The sequence below is a fragment of the Vicugna pacos genome, chromosome 8 (genome assembly GCF_048564905.1).
Source record: "Vicugna pacos chromosome 8, VicPac4, whole genome shotgun sequence".
Classification (NCBI taxonomy): Eukaryota; Metazoa; Chordata; class Mammalia; order Artiodactyla; family Camelidae; genus Vicugna; species Vicugna pacos.
In genome coordinates, this window is record NC_132994.1 from 66,141,572 (window position 1) to 66,157,475 (window position 15,904).

Consider the following 15,904-nt stretch of genomic DNA (forward strand, 5'->3'; position numbering starts at 1 on the left):
TTATTATTGTCATAAATATCTATATATGTTATGAACCCAACAATAAAAATTTGCTGGCTTATACAACGTTATATCTTTTAAAGAAAGTCAGACAAAAATGAGAAAAGGTACGCATTTAGAGACTTTTTAATATCATTCAACATAGTTACCATTTTCAGCGCTCTTCGCTTCTTCCTGCAGGTCCGAGTGACTGTCTGGTGTCATTTTCTTCCAGCCTGAAGGAATTCCTAGAGTATTTCTTGTAGGGAAAGTCTACTAGCAACGAATTCTCCATCTTTATCTGTTAATTATTTCACCTTCATTTTTGAAAGATGCTTCTTCTGTATGTAGAATCCTTGGACATCTGTCTGTTTTGTTTTGTCTTCAGCACATTGACTATATCATCTCACTGCCTTCTGGCCTCCATTGTTTCCAGCCTTTAGATGCTCACCTGGATGTAATGAGTTACCTCTTCCTTGCGACTTTCAGCATTTTCTCATCATACTCACTGAACAGCATGACATGATGTGTTTCAGTGTAGGTCTTCCTGTGTGTGTCTTACTTACGATTCACTGAGTTTCTTGGATGTGTAGATTGGTGTTTTTCATCAGGTTTGGGAAGTTTTCAGCCATTATTTTTTCAAATAATTTTTCTCCCTCTCCATCTCTCTCCTCTCCTCTTTGACTCTCATTATATACATGTCAGTACATTTGACGTTGTCCTGTATGTTTCTGAGGCTCTGTTCATTTTTCTTTAATCCTTTTCCCCTCTCTGTTCGTCAAATAAGGTGATTTCTATTCAACCATCTTCAAGGGAACTGATTCTTTTTGTCTGTCATCTTGACTCTGAGGTCGAGCCCTTTCAGTGAATTTTATTTTTCATTTCCGTTATTATCCATTTCAGCTCCAGGATAAAAATTGAGTTCTTTTTTCTTATCAATTCTATCTCTTATTGAGAATCCCTATTTATGGATTCACTATGGTCATACCTTAACTCTTTAAACATGATTTCTGTTAGCTATATTAACACATTCGTCCTAGGTGCTTGGAGTTGTCAGCTAAATCCAGCATCTGGGGAGACACAAAAACAATTTCTTTTGATCTCTTTTCTTCTGACTATAGGTCACATCTTCCAGTTCCTTTGCACATCTCAAAATTTTTTATTGCAAACAACGCTTTGGACACTACATTATAGCCACTCTGGATTCTGATCCCTCTAAGGGGGCTGCTGTTGGTGTTATGGGCCAGTGTGGTTTTTTTCTTTAGTAACTCACCTGGGTTAAATAGGTACAATTTGTCTCTCCTACAGCATTTGGCATCTGCTGTTTCTGCTAGGTTCTTAAATTAATATTCGCGTTTTGATTTTCAAGCCTGACTTCCTAGGAGCTGCCTGCATAGCTTTGAGGGTATCCAATGACTGAACAGACATTGCCCAACATCCGGGACCAGTAAGGCTTCTATCCTTGGCTGATGAATCTGCCTGTGGACAGGGGAACACCTTTGATTTTCAGGCTATTTTCAGGTCTGACCCAGCTTTCTGCCTGCAGGTTCAGACAAGAGTGTGGGGCTAGCCTGGGCACTTTCTAGTTTCTGCTACACATGTTCACAGACTCCGCCAGGAATGGGCTTGCCCCAACCACAACCACAACCTCAGGCTATCACAGCCTTGGTCTTCCCTGCTCACCCACCAAATCCAGCGAGCTGCCTGAGACTGTGGCCACAGCAGCAAAGCTGTCGGTCCTTCTGATGTGTCCTGCTCTGGTGCTGACCAAAGTGGTGGGGGTCGGGGATGGGAGTAGCCCCAGGCAAGAATGCCAGAGATTCACTCAGTACTTACCCAAGTTCAGCAGTTTTTCAAGGATAAACTTCTCTCACATTGTCATATGCCTTTGGTCACTTTGCAGAGCGCTGAAATGGTTGTTTTTGTCAGTTTCGGTCAGCTTTATATTGCTTTTTGGAGCAGAGGCTTACCAATTTCTTCACGGGAACGTAGCTGGAAACCCTCTCCATATACCCCGTCCGTCTCATTATCCTTCTTGGACTACTAAGGAACAGACTTGTCTACATGTGCCGTGGGCTTACTTCCAGCATTCATCCAGCTTTGGGGAGAACGTTTAGCAATCTGTGAAAGTTACCAAACTATCCGTTGGCATTTGTCAAAGTTGGAATGCCTGCCTGGGAGTAGATCGACACACACACTGGCTCCAAACCACATTCTCCAATGTGACATATTCTTAAGCCTTTACATTTGAATTCAGAACTGCTGTATTTAGATTTGCTTCTCGAAAAATACAGAATGGATGCCTTGGGGCTGCAAAGTTTTGTAACTTTTCTTACCAGATTACTTTCATTAAGAAGCTAGTTTTAAGTTAACATTCATGGTTGCTTAAAAGTGCAATATTTGTGACTACCACTGGAAGAGCAGTGCTAAAGCCAGGGGAGAGACATTCATTCAAGAGAGATACACTTTCTAATGGAACTGCCTACAGATAATCTGGGACACCTGGCTGGAAGTAGGGGTTGGGTGAATTCCTGCAGCAGAAGGTACCTCTGCATGGACTGGATAACCTCTAAGCCCAAAGGTTGAAGAGGTTCTCTCTGCAGATGGAATGAGTTTTGATTTTCCTTTCAACCCTGAGCCACACAACACATGCACATTCATACTCATACACACACAGGTACCATTTATTAGGTGTTCCACTATGCCAGGTACTAGCTTTATAAAAATTTTTCCAGGTAATCTTTTCAGCTATGATGCCTACATTATTGTCCTTACTTTGTAGATGAGGAAACTGAGGATTAACAATTCAGTAAGGTTCCCAGGACCAGAAATCTCGTGAATGGCAGACATTGGATCAGTCCTCCCGACTTCAAACGTGATCGGCCCTTATTAAACTGAGGGTTACTTAAAGTCATAGAGTATATAGGACATTTTACTCAAGATCAGAGAAAGTGGTAACTTTTGTATTTACACAAGCTTTCACAACTTTTGTATTTAAACAAGCATTCACATTTTATGAGTAGAAAGAAAAATTCCCATGAATTTTAAAGGCAAAATGTGACTCTTCAAAGAAATGTGGCACTTTGGGCAGGATGCCTAAGGCTATGCCCCTCAAGTTCGGGAGAAATGTGCCCCCTACTCTTCCCAGAGGGTGGCCTTGGGGTGGGAAAGCTTGAGAAGCATGTCTTCTGTTAATGCCCCCTGGAACTTGGTGCCAGTGCTCTTGGTTTCTGAGGTCATCCAGGCACCCTGCCTGCCCCTGGTTTCTGCCAGGAGCCTCGGGTGAGCTGACGAGTGATTTTTGTCTGTCCCTTGGCAACAGGGGAAGCTCTATTTCTAGCTGATGATCTGAGACCTTGAAGTCAGAGGCAGTGACACCCTCATTAGCAGCAGGACCTGTTTCAGGGTGATGGTACCTGGGCCAGGCTCACTCCCTGCCTTTGTCACAAGACTAGCTCCTACCACACAGCCCAGGAACAGGACCATGGTCATGGCCAAGGCACTTGGCATCTGTCTAGAATTGACAAAATGGGAGTTTCCATCTTAATTAGATAAAGGTTTAAAAAACAAAAAACTGGAGCAAGGAAGCACTGGGGTAAACAAAGGTGGGCTAACCTCAGGGGCCAGGCCTGCTAGGAGCAGAGGAAGGGACTCCAACAAAACAGCCTGCTCTGGACGCTTTGCCAAGAGCCAGCCCCCTAGCCAATGGGAGAGACAGCGCCCTGGGTGCCTTTCCAGCTGCAGAGATCCGCGAGGCCTTTCTGCAGCTCCGGGGCCTGCCATCAGATGCCTTTTCAGTGAGAAATCAATAATTGTGGGAACGGCCAATGAAAGGTTTGTGAGCTGGTAAACATTTTATGGGCTGAATGAATTCAGTGCAAGGTGTAAAGATTCCTGAGTATTTCCAGATTTACAACCAGAGAGAGCGCATGTCAAGACCCAGGGCCCCAGACCACAGGCTGGAGAGGGAGGCAGGAGGGACAAGAGGATGGCGCGGGCAGCAGGAGGGGGCCCTGCCACCGCCTCTGGGAGCTGCTCTGTGTGTCGTCCCAGTCCCTTGAGGACACCGGGTGCAGACAGATTTCTGGGGCTTAACCAGGGCAAAGACGGCGTTTCCTTGTAAATGAAAAGGGCTGAAGGTGCCAAACTGGGGCTGCTAGACGCTTCACTAGAGCAAATAACCCATTCACTCACCTTTGACTTTATGATTAAATACACAAAAACACCCCTTAACAATCCTTACAATCCAATTCATTCTTGAATGCTAAAAAAAAGGGGGGGGGGTATAAGGAAAAATATTAGTGGGTTGATGAAAAGAGGTTTAGATAGAGAAGCTTGTTTTAATTACTTGGCAGGGTTGGGACTGTTTCTAGCCCAGGATCATGAGAACCTGAGTTCAGGAAGTGGAAAGACCTGGACCCCGAAAAGACAGACCCCAGTTGGCTCCAGGCTTATTCCTGTGGCAAAAGCTGCTAAGCTTTGGCCTTGGTTTAAAAAAGCAATGAAACAATTATATGTATGTATATGCATGACTGGGACATTGTGCTGTATACCAGAAATCGACACATTATAACTGACGGTACTTCAATAAAAAATGAATAAATAAAAAAAAACATAAGCTAAAAATTCAAAAGCAATGGAAAGCCTGTATCAGAGAGCTTAAAGCAATATGGAGCTTTGTCATTTATTTTCTGTGATTGCACCGAGGCAGAAGAATCAAAGAGAAGTCCTTTCAAATTTCCTGTGCCCCGTCTCCAGTAAAGTGCTCTGACAGGTGAGCCTTCCTTAATCCCCAGCCCCCACTGCTCTGTGACACTGGGGACTCCAGCTCTCAGCACTTGCCGGGCTGTGGAGACCTCTGGGGCACCACAAAGGCCACCAAGAGAAGAAACTTCTTGATGAAGCCCTCAAGGAAATCATGCCAGGAAATCACTGAGTCAATAAGAAGGAGCCAAAACGCGGAACAAACAAGGTTTATCACTTGACATACTATGCATCTGGGTCCACCACCTCCCGTACCTGCAGGGCTCTGGGAAGCCACCTGTGCACTCTCTTTGCCAGAGGGAAGTCCCGGCCCTGAGGAAGAAGCCCTGCCAAGGGGCCAGCAGGCTTGCTTGTCTGATGGCGGCACCCACAGCTCTGGGCACAGCGAGGACCAGTGACCTGGCAGGCGCCCCACCCAGGACTTGAATAGCCCGGTTTCTGAGAGGCCAGAGGATTAGCAGAACCCTCCGTGCCTATTACTCATGAACAAAGATGCCACTTCCATTCCAAGGACAAACATTCAAGCTCTGGCCCCACCTCACCCCCAACAGAATCCAACAGCAGCAGCAAAAATCTTGGGGGCAGAAAGAAAGGAAGAGTTCTCCACGGACGCCACAGAAGTGATTCCAGGGGGGAAACAACCCCCAGTGGCGGCCAGACTGAGGTGTGGGAGAGTCGACTGAGCCCTGAGCCAACCCCGTGGGGATGTCGTTCCAAGAAGTCTTGTCCGGAGAAGGGAGTCTGAGGGGGAGGGTAGAGCTCAGTGGCCGAGCGCGTGCTTAGCATGCACGGCGTTCTGGGTTCAACCCCCTGTCCCTCCGATAAAGTAAGTACATAAATAAACCTAATTACCCACCCACCCCAAAAATAATGTGGAAAAAAATAAAACGGATTTAAAAAAAAAAAAAGGAAAAGAAAGGAGTCAGACAGGCTCCGGGCCAGGCTCCGGGCCGTACCTAGGACAGCCCTGCCACTGACGGTATTTTTCTGAGGTAACTCTAGCCCTTGGGCCAGCAAACTTCCTGTAAAGAGCCAGCGAGTGTCTTACTGTGGCTGGCAGCAACTTTTCATTTGTCAGCTTTTGCTTTACAACTCTTAAAAATATGAAACCCATTCTTAGGCCCAGGGCCTATAAGAACAGGCCCCAGGCTGTAGTTGGCTGATGCTTATCTTGGTCTATAGTTTGCGACCTTTGTCAGGCATCATCAGGTCACAAGTCCTCTCCCTCTCACCCAGCTAAGAGGACGGCAGGAGTGGGGGAAGGTGATGTCCTGAGGGAACGCCACCTGGTGAGGCAGGGGGAGGGCTTCAGAAATGCAAAGCAGAGCCTGTCTGTTCCTGCTGGCTGATTCCCTGACACCAGTAGGGCTTTCAAGTTTCTAAGAGCCTTTCTCCTCCTTAAAAAGGTTAAAAAACGAGTGTGGGAAGAACATGTGGCAAGCGCTTCCCAATAGCCATTTCTGAAATCAATTTCAAACTGGAGTAAAGAACAGTAAGCCGGTCAGTGTCACCGCCCCCAGCACTTGCCTTGCACGGGCACTGGTGCACTTATTCCTCGTGACAGCCCCAGGCTGTGGGTACTAGTAGTGTCCCATGTTACAGAGGAGGAAACTGAGGAATAAAAAGGGTAAGTAACTTGCTCAGGTCACACAGTGAGGAGACAGCTGAGCTGCAGGTTGAGCCCACCTGTCTGCTACAGGTGACCTCTGTAATAAGTCTTGGACAAAAAGGACTTTATAGACGTCCAGGCCCTTTGCGTTCTCCCATCAGTTTCCTATTCTGATAGGGGTTGTGCGGGAGGAGCGACTGAACCTCACTCCAAAGCCTGGGTTTAGTAGGCAGACTCTCTCAGGAGGTTGCTGAGCAGGAGCAGACTTCAAGGAAACAGTAAAGCAGGGTGGCTCTGAGGCACCCGCATCAGGGAGGATGGGGCACCAGCGGGTAAGAAGCCAGTGACTGCCGGTGTCCCGCCCCCATCACGTCCGGTGGTCAGGCTGTGCTTGATGGACTGATCTCACCTGCAAGCTGACTGACTTCAGGAGGAGAGTGTTGATTCAGAAAGTGGAGGGATTTCCTGAACAATTAAGTTCCGTCTGGAGGACTTATCTCCCAGGATCACTCTTCCCTGGGGATTCAGCAAGTACCGAGGTCAGGGAACCCTCTCGTCTCAAACAGGGGGCTTGAACCATCTTTGCTCTGATGTCCTGGAACCAACGATTAATCCAGGATGACCAGCTGGAGTGGAGTCAGCTGTTAGGATTCTGCCATTTTTAATAAATGATCTGTCATCTTTTATTTTGAATATATCAAAAAATATTTTTTAATTAAAAACAAATCAAATGTCTCCTCATGCAAGAACAGAAACACCTTTTTCTTGTCTTTTAAAATTATTATCATTAGTGCAGCAATTTGGATCTCAAAAACAAACCACGCTCCTTGTCACATTTTAAATAATGTGTTTAAAATTGTTTCTCCCTCTATTCACAATGTTAAACTTTGATTTTCAGATATGTTTTTCTAAACTCTTTCCTTGCCTTAAACAATTAATGTGGGTTTTCTTTCTACAAAACTGAGGGCATACTGAAACCATTCTACAACTTTTTCTTAAAATTTAAGAATATGTGGTAGGCACACTCTCCCCCAAATAAATATAGATTGATCTCTTTTTAAAAAAATTGCATATAATAAATACTTCATATATGCACTATAATTTACTCAACAAGCCCTGTGCTGAATGACATACAGGCGGCTAAAAACTAATGTTCACAGGAGGTATCCTTGTCTTGTTCCTGACCGGCACTGGGACAGTTGTCTATTTACTTGAAAAATGACAAAATAGTTCCTTACTTCACAGAAGCTACATAAATAATTCCAAATAGATCACAGAACTACTAGCAGAAAATACAAGCAAACATTTGCACAATGCTGGAGTGGAAAAGGCTGTCTTAATATAGAATATCCGGTATCTACGAAGGAGAAAGAGCCTGTCAGATTAGATACACAAAAATTAAAGCTTTCTGTGTGACTAAAGGAACTGTATAAAGTCAAGACAAATGATATGATAGACAGGGTTAATTTTCTAATATACAAAGAGTTTCTTGGAAATAGCATAAAAATGAGAGAAATAGAAAAGCAGAGAATAAAACAGACTTCGCACAGAGGTAATACAAATGGAACAGTCATCAGTCAGATAAACTGGTCACGGAAATGGACGTTTTAAAAACAACAAGCTACTCTTGCCTCAGCTGGGCAATATTTTAGGAGACAGATAACATCTAATCCAGCCCTTCTGAACTAGCCTGCACTAGAGAATCACCTGCAGAGCTTCAAATACTGATACCAAGAAACCCATGATTTATTTGGTTTGGAGTGAGGCCTGGGGTTCTACATTTTAAAAACGTCCCTGAAAGATGTTAATGTACAGAATTTGAACATCAATAATTTGGAATGAATTTGCATAATCTGGAAGTCACTGCTCTAGACTTAGGGAGGGTCTGTGGAAAAGGGTTCTCTTCTCCACTGTAGGTGGGACTGTAAATTATTACAGCTTTTCAGAAAATAATCTGGCAGAATTAATTAAAATTTAAAATACACAGACCTTTTGGATTCAGTAATTCCACCTTGAACAATGCATCTTAGGGAAATTAAAGCAGCACCACACAAAAATAAGCATGCATACACACACAGGCATGTTTACTGCAGGGCTGTTTAGATGGCAAAAATCTGGAAAGAAAGAACTGTTGAAAAAAGATACTGAGATGTCCAATGCAACGAAGAGGGGCACATACCTATTGATATGTCTGTGGAATATTGTTAAGTGAAAAATGCAAATCACGGAATGTTAAAAATAGATCCAATTTTTAAAGACATATATGTGTGCTGTTTGAATAAGAAAATCAAAAGGCATAGAAAAGGAACATCAAATTGGGAGATGACTGAGAGGGAGCTAGGAAACTGTTAATTTTTCTTTGGAAAACAAGAGAATCTTTTGTAATTCAAATGGTTGTTTTTTTTTTTTAGCAATGAGTCTTAAAATAGACACGTATTTAAAAAAAGGAAGAAATGAAATTTACCCTAAGATGTATGAAAACTTGTAACAAAGTAACTAATATACTCTACTCATGAATTAAGTTATATATTGATATTGCATATTTGTATTGTTTATTATATACCTTATATTTATATATAACTATATAAATACATTATTATCATAATCAGTTATACTATATACTGCTATAATTAAGACAGCATTGGAAAGATAGATCAAGAGCACAGGATGGAGTCCAGAATAAAAATCCAGTTTTATATAGAAAACTATTTGATGAAGCTGACGTCACAAGTGGGTGGGGGAGGCTGGGGAAATTGTTTCATAGCTTGCCACTGTGACCAGCTGGGGAGAGATTAAACGGCCCCAAGATGGGGAAATCTGGGGCAGGTTGGGGCTTGGAGCTGAACGTGATGCATTCTGAGCAAGTTTCCAGATGACTCTGATGCTGCTGATCTGGAACACACTTGGAACATCAGTGGCCTGGACAGAGTGCCCTGTAGCAGAACACATCCCTGTGGTTTCTGGTCAACCTGTAAATCCCACAGGGAGGCGTGGTGTCGGGGCTGGAAAGTGAACTGTGCTGGGTGATTTGGGGTTGGGGGTAAGTGCCTGGAACTGTTCTCGATCTTGGTAGCTGTTTGGCAACTTCACTTTCTGAGCCCAGCAACTGCCTCAAGAATGTGTCCAGCAGGATTCAGGCAGGGGCTGGGGACGCACAGCTCTGAGGCCACGCTGTCACTCTTCAGCCGGGAGAGCCAGATTTCTTCTCCACCACCGACAGCATCAAGCGCAGCCGCCTGCAGCACAGCTTACGAAGCACTTTCTTCTGCTATAACTGGGTTTTTCAAATTCAGTAATGATCCTGCTTCTGTATTAGGTAACAGGTTAAAAAAAATTTGCCAGGCTGATTCATTTTACCATGACCTTCATATTTTAGAAAGATTAAGTCCAAGTCCCCTGGCTTCCTCAGCTCCCCAGATTAAATGTTCCTCGTTGTTCAGCATGTGTTACAGCATATCACCCTGTTTTTTATTAGCCTTTTTCAACTTTCCAACTTCCTTCGCTTTCCAAGATGCTCCTTCCTGACCACAGAGTTCAAGTGAATTCCTCTGGTTCCTACCTTCTGCCCAACAACAGACAGAACACCCCTCCTTTTGAGAAACCCTCAGCTGCCCTGCACAGAGGCCACTGAGCAGAGGCTGCTGGAAGTGCCCCCAATTCACCCAGCTCCTTCACTTACTCATCTGAATGAGGGTTCTCCCCCACATTTAAGCCCCTCTGAGGTATTCCGAAATGGCTTCTTGGAAGAGATTTTATTTTATTTTATTTTAGTGGGAGGGGGGATTAGGTTCACTTATTTTTATTTATTTATGTATTTTTTAATGAAAGTACTGGGGATTGAACCCAGGACCTTGTGCATGCTAAGCACGCGCCCTGCCACTGAGCTATATACCCTCCCCTACAGTGGATATTTTAAACTCTGAGAGAGGGGTGAGTGAGAAGCCAGGAACTGAAAAATAAAAATCATTCCTTTTAAGTTTCACTATCTCTGGGTTACTTGGGGTCTGACAGCCACAACTATCACAATCTATTACTAAACCTAAAATTGAAATGACCACTCTCAGTAAGACACCTCTTCTCATCACCCGAATTAACATCTTAGTGTTGCATCTACGCAGATACTGCCTTTTGGCTTGTAAACCACTCCACCTGCCTCCACTTTCACAGACTCTTCAAAAACAAATCCCATGACAACGTAAACCAGTGGACAAGGAAGTGGAAAGGAGAGGAAATCTGCTGACCGAAAACGAAGCCAGATCTCACGGCTTAATCCCCCTTTCTCCTCTAGGCTAGAGATGGTTTCTGTTCGGTTCCCTTCTAGTGTCCTCATTATCCTTCATCCCAAGTTTCAGGACTTGGTGGAGGGAAATACAGAAGATCCTGTGTGTCAAAGTCCCAGCGATGAACCTTTAAATGCTAATTTAACAGGAAGGGATGAGGTCCCAGCTGAGACTTGACTCTGGAGGAGTTTGGAGCAGTCCCTGCTCCTAGGTGGGTCTTCCAAACGTGTGGCATGAGTGGATGCTGCTCTGCCCGGGTGTTTCTGGTCCTAATCGGCATATCTTCTGAGGATGTATTATTTCCGCACAATTCCCTAAGGGCATGTTTGGTGCTGGTGATGGTGGACGGGTGGGTAGCGGGTAGAGAACCCAGCTCTTGGGACGGCTCTCGGGAGCATCCAGACCAGCTCGAGATCTTGTTTTTCCGGCCATGACCGGCTCTCCTAAATCATTGCGCTCCACCTTTCTTTGCTTTACAATCTCTTAGGTGGCTTGCCAATAAACTTTTGTAGCTTTGATTTCTTAGTATTTGGCCCCGGGACATAGGCTATAAATCTGTCTTCCCCAACCTGCCTCTTTACAGTAAATCTCAGCCCTCAGCTTGCTCAACTGCCCAACCAAATCTTTTGAAGGAATCGCTTTTCACTTCTTACAAAAACAAGGGAAGCTGCCGCCGCCCCATTTTCCAGGAGACAACATTCCTGCTCCCCAGGCAGAGTTTCCACCAAAACCTTTCACTCCTATCTGGATTTCTTACTAAGTCACTACTTCTAGTTTCTAACTCCCTTTTCTCTCTCCATCCTTAGCTTTATGGATTTTCTCTCTCCTTAGCTTCTCTAACAGTTTCTGTCTGCTTGTGAAGATCTCATTACTCAGAGATTATTAATCCTACCTTCCTAATTGGCGGCTCATCCCTCTGCTCTTCTATTCCTCACCCATCGCTCTCTGGGGACAACACTGCACAGATCCAGGCCACAGCAGGGATCCTGACAGTCCTTGCTCCAGAAGTGAGGGCCTCTTTATCAGCCATCAGTGCCCTTTTGGCCCCTTAATATTCCTTCAGCGCCCCCACCTCGTCCGCAAAGCCTTCGCTGAATGTACTTTCTCCTTCTCTGTTGCCACAAAGCTGCTGGCGCAGGGAGGATTCTCCTAATGTGACCGTGTGTCCCCTCCCTCAGGAACCAAGTGAGAGTGTGTGGGATCAGACAGATTCCTTAGTCTCATCTGTGGCTGGCAGGGTCCTTGCTCCACTGGTCATATCATCATCTGGGGAAAACCATCACCAGGTGGCTTCAATGCTTACACTCACCCGGGCTTCCTTCTTCTGTCCTGTTCCAACCTTCTTTTAAGTCTTCACAAAATTTACTAGAAACACACATGATGCCTCCTGTTGAGTGTTTCGCAGGGGATTTTAGAAAGGCCCAAATGGGACTCTAACCTTTTTCTTAAAGCCAAACTGTTTTCTCAGCCACATTTAACATTTGGTTCTTCTGTGACGGGAAATGTGTGATGTCAGCTAACTGCAATGTGGAGGAGAAACGGCCCTGAGATCCCTCTGTGCTGGCCCTCACCATGACTATGTCTCAGTGTGTGGTGACTTCCGTCACGGTGGCAATGTGTCTCTTAAAGGGCTGGATTGCTCTGGAGGCAAGACCATGACTTCCAGGTGTTTGGAGTGGGGGAAACGGGGAAATGAGGGAAGAGCGAACCCTGGAGAGGGGCCCATCTCAGATGAGGGCGCAGGGAATCCTTCAACTCCAATCTCCACTGCTGCTCACAGTCTTTCCAGAAGCAGGAAGACAGGAAACATTACACTCAGGTTTGTCTTCTCGAGAAAAGAACATCTAACTCCGATCTGTTCCCTGAGCAGGATTCCAGGGGGAAGCAGACAGGAACAGCCCGACAGCAGAACGAGTACGACAGAAATGCCGCAGGAGGAAAGTGCAGTCGGGGGAAGTCGTAAGTACCATCCAGCAGTGATCTGGGGTCTCCAGAGAGCAGGTGGCTCGTGAGCTGAGTCTTGTGCGGTGGGAGAGAAGGAGTAGTGAGAACAGAAAGGTGAAGCTAAGAAGGTATAGAGCAGTGCTTTCAACAGTTAGTAGGACTAAAATCATCTCAGGCATCTGGTTAAAACGCAAGCTCCCAGGCGGTACCCCCAGAGATTGAATTGGAAGATCCACAGTGAGCCCAGAAATCAGAAAACCTAATAAACCTCCAGACCCCTAGCTGAGAAGGCACTCAGGCTACGAACGTCATGGAAGCTATGGACGGCGGTTCCAGGTAATTCTGAGTACCTTGGTTTGGTTTAAATTCTCAATTTAGAACAGGATTTGTAAACTAAATACCTACAGAAGTTAGGCTGGTACAGGCAATGAGAGTGGTTGATCATGTATATGAGCAAACATAAAAACTGTCTCCTTCTACTCTTCAAGGGACAGCAGCCACGTCATTCCAGCAAATTATCTGTCATGTAGAAATATGTGTCCAGGACACGTAAGCTTTCCATTCGCAAGAGAAGCCTGAAGCCTGGATTTCATATAAATCCTCCCTGTCTGATTATTAAATGGAGGATTAAAACAACATGAGCACCAAACAATTCCTTGAGGGCCACTTGTTGGCAAGATTAGAGAGGCAGAATAAAATCTTTATTGTATTCAGACTTGAGAGACTTAAAGTATATTTCTTCTGCTAGACAATCAAAACAGAAGATTTTGGAGCAAAGAAGGGATCTGAACAAGAGTGCGTTAGGAAAATTCATATGGCTTTTGCATACCCTTGGGATGAAGTGGCATGGGAGGTTCTTCCAAATGTGCCAAGGGGAAAAGAGAGTATGAAAGATGCTGGGGAGCAAGAGGCCAAGAGATGTGATTGGCTGTGCAAGGAGGCGGGAGAAGGAATCATCTGGAGTTCTCTGTGTCTAAATATACACCACCTCCATTCATCCTTTTTCCTAATGTACTTCTGTTTCAGCTTCATTCATTCCACAAAAAAGATAATTTGAGTGGCGTTCTGATAAGTGCCTGCTTAATAGGGAAACTGAGAGTCATTTCTTCAGGGACAATAAAAAGCACAGACAAAATATTTTATAATATCTATAATAAATGCAAAGAAATCGATACAAACAAAACTTGGCTTTAGCAAACTGTACATACATAAATATTTTTTTACTCTAACATTCACCTTTTTTTTCACATAAAGCCTTCCATGGTCTTATTTATTACATCCAGTTCTTCTTTATACTTAAAAAAGTGCTTTGTAGATTTACAGCTTGTGCTTCTAAAGCAAGGGTTAGAACATCATGCCCCAAAGGAAAACAAGGTAGAAAGGAAGTTGCCATATAAGCTCTTAAAAAATGTATGTTACAGGGTTCTAAAATCTCATCAGCACTGGTTGGTTGGTAGATTATTCGAGGCCGACATGGCACTCAGGTAGCATCCTTTATTGACTGGATGGAGCAGCACTGTGGGAAACCTCCCAGATGGTCTGCTGAAGTCCCTGGGGATGCACAGAATGAGTCTGCGCTTCCAGGGAACATTGGAGGTCCTTAATCTCTTTTGTGCTGAGGTTCAGGTTCAAAGAAAGACCCTTCCAAACCTTCCCGCAACTACTTGCTCTCCTCTCGTCACTGTTTATCATCCACCTCCGAAGCCACGATTTGCACACACGTGGGATGTGGAGGCGAGCTAAAGCTGCCACCCCGAGTGCATCTGCCAAGATTCAGGTCCTCTTCTTGCCCTCGGCCAGATCCTCCCTGTGCTCCCGGCACTGCCGCCGACGGCACCGGCTTGGTTCAGAGTGGAGGCGGGCCGTTGGTGTATCTGAGCATGGGGTGGAATGATCGGGCAAAATTGTTGGAGAGGGCACAGCTGTAGTCTTCCTCGGACACTGGCACAAGGCAGGCGAGCCCGACGAGGAGCAGCAGCAGAAGCTGAAGTGGGAGAGCCGCCCGGAGGACCCGGAACAGGAAGGCTCGGCCGGACCGAGCTGGCCGGGGCTCAGAAAGGGAGGAATCGGAGCCACCTTTTATGGACCTGAGGGAGGAATCGACATAAATAACTCAAAGATCTCCAGTGCTGGATGGAGGCTGCTTCCTCACCTTCCTGGAAGCTAACAGGGTCGGGCCAGACACCACCCAGCCTGGCAGTGAGCTGCCAGCCTTCTGCAGTAAGCCCAGGTGATCTCCCCACCACCAAATGAAGAGTTGTTTGGAAACTGCACTGATGGAAAATAAGCATTTAGTCAGTCAACTGAAGGTAACTAATTGGGTTCAAATTCCCACCCCTTAATTTGGTAAAACATTTTCCATCAACAAAGGTAATTGCTCCACACGCCTTCTACCAGCATAAATTAAGCAGATCCAGGGTAATTAAAACGGGGGTGTTTGATGCAGTACATTTGTGGCTTAAGACGACCAGGGGCACCGTTCGGCAACGTGAGCTGCCGTCAGGCTCACACAACGTATCCCTCCCATCGAGCCGTCCTGGATGTGCCAAAATCCACGTGGCAAGGACAAGAATAGCACAGACCCATGAAGTCTAATTAATGTGAGAGTATACCCTGGTTTCATCTTGCACTGAGTCAGCAACCGGCCCTGACATGAGTGGGTTGCAAAGCTGGAAGAACAGGATGGCAGTGGAGTCGGTCTGCCCAACACTGGTGTTGAATGACACCGATTCTAGGCTGATCCGTCTGTCACTAGCTCTGTGCATTTGGGAAATGGACATGACTTTTCTGAGGACAGACTGCCATTCTGAAGCCTCCTTCGAGACTCAAACTCCTAGTTTTCTTATCTCCTTTAATTGCCCCAACTCCTTGTAAGTGGTGCGTTAGAGATGGAGCCTGAATTTCAGGAATCCTAAGACTGCCTGTGACAGGCTGACCATGGAGTAGGTTCTGGGTGGGGTGCACTGTGTTCTCTTGTGAGCACCCATTAATGTTTTGATTGGTTATTAGTAGAAAAGATGAAGAAAGAAATGTTATTTACAAGAGGAATTTTGTACACACACACACACACACACACACACACAAAACATCACAGAAGCAAAAAGAACAGAGGTACCGATGACACACAAGCCACCATACCTACTGTGAACTCTCTAATGGTTGTACTGGTAAAGACACTGAATGTGAAGCCCCTGGAGAAATATGGTGTGAAAATCGTATTGGTTACTCTGTACGTTTATCTTATAAGTAAACACCACGTCTCTGGCTCCCCTATTAGCCATTAATTTCTAGAAAACAGATTCCACTGGTATCAGTGAGGGATGAGGAG

The 15,904-nt window shown here is 45.2% G+C and overlaps 1 protein-coding gene across 6 annotated transcripts in view; it reads right to left on the bottom strand.

Moving 5' to 3' along the window:
* Positions 1–13,711: 13,711 nt before the first annotated feature.
* The window catches only part of SYNE1 (spectrin repeat containing nuclear envelope protein 1), a 427,466-nt gene continuing 425,273 nt past the window's right edge, over positions 13,712–15,904 (bottom strand). For all 6 annotated transcript variants that reach the window (XM_072966061.1, XM_072966058.1, XM_072966057.1 and 3 more), the window contains one exon: positions 13,712–14,663. In XM_072966061.1, the coding sequence (XP_072822162.1) occupies positions 14,423–14,663 (241 nt within the window). In that variant the 3' untranslated portion in view covers positions 13,712–14,422. The remainder of the gene's footprint in view (positions 14,664–15,904) is intronic.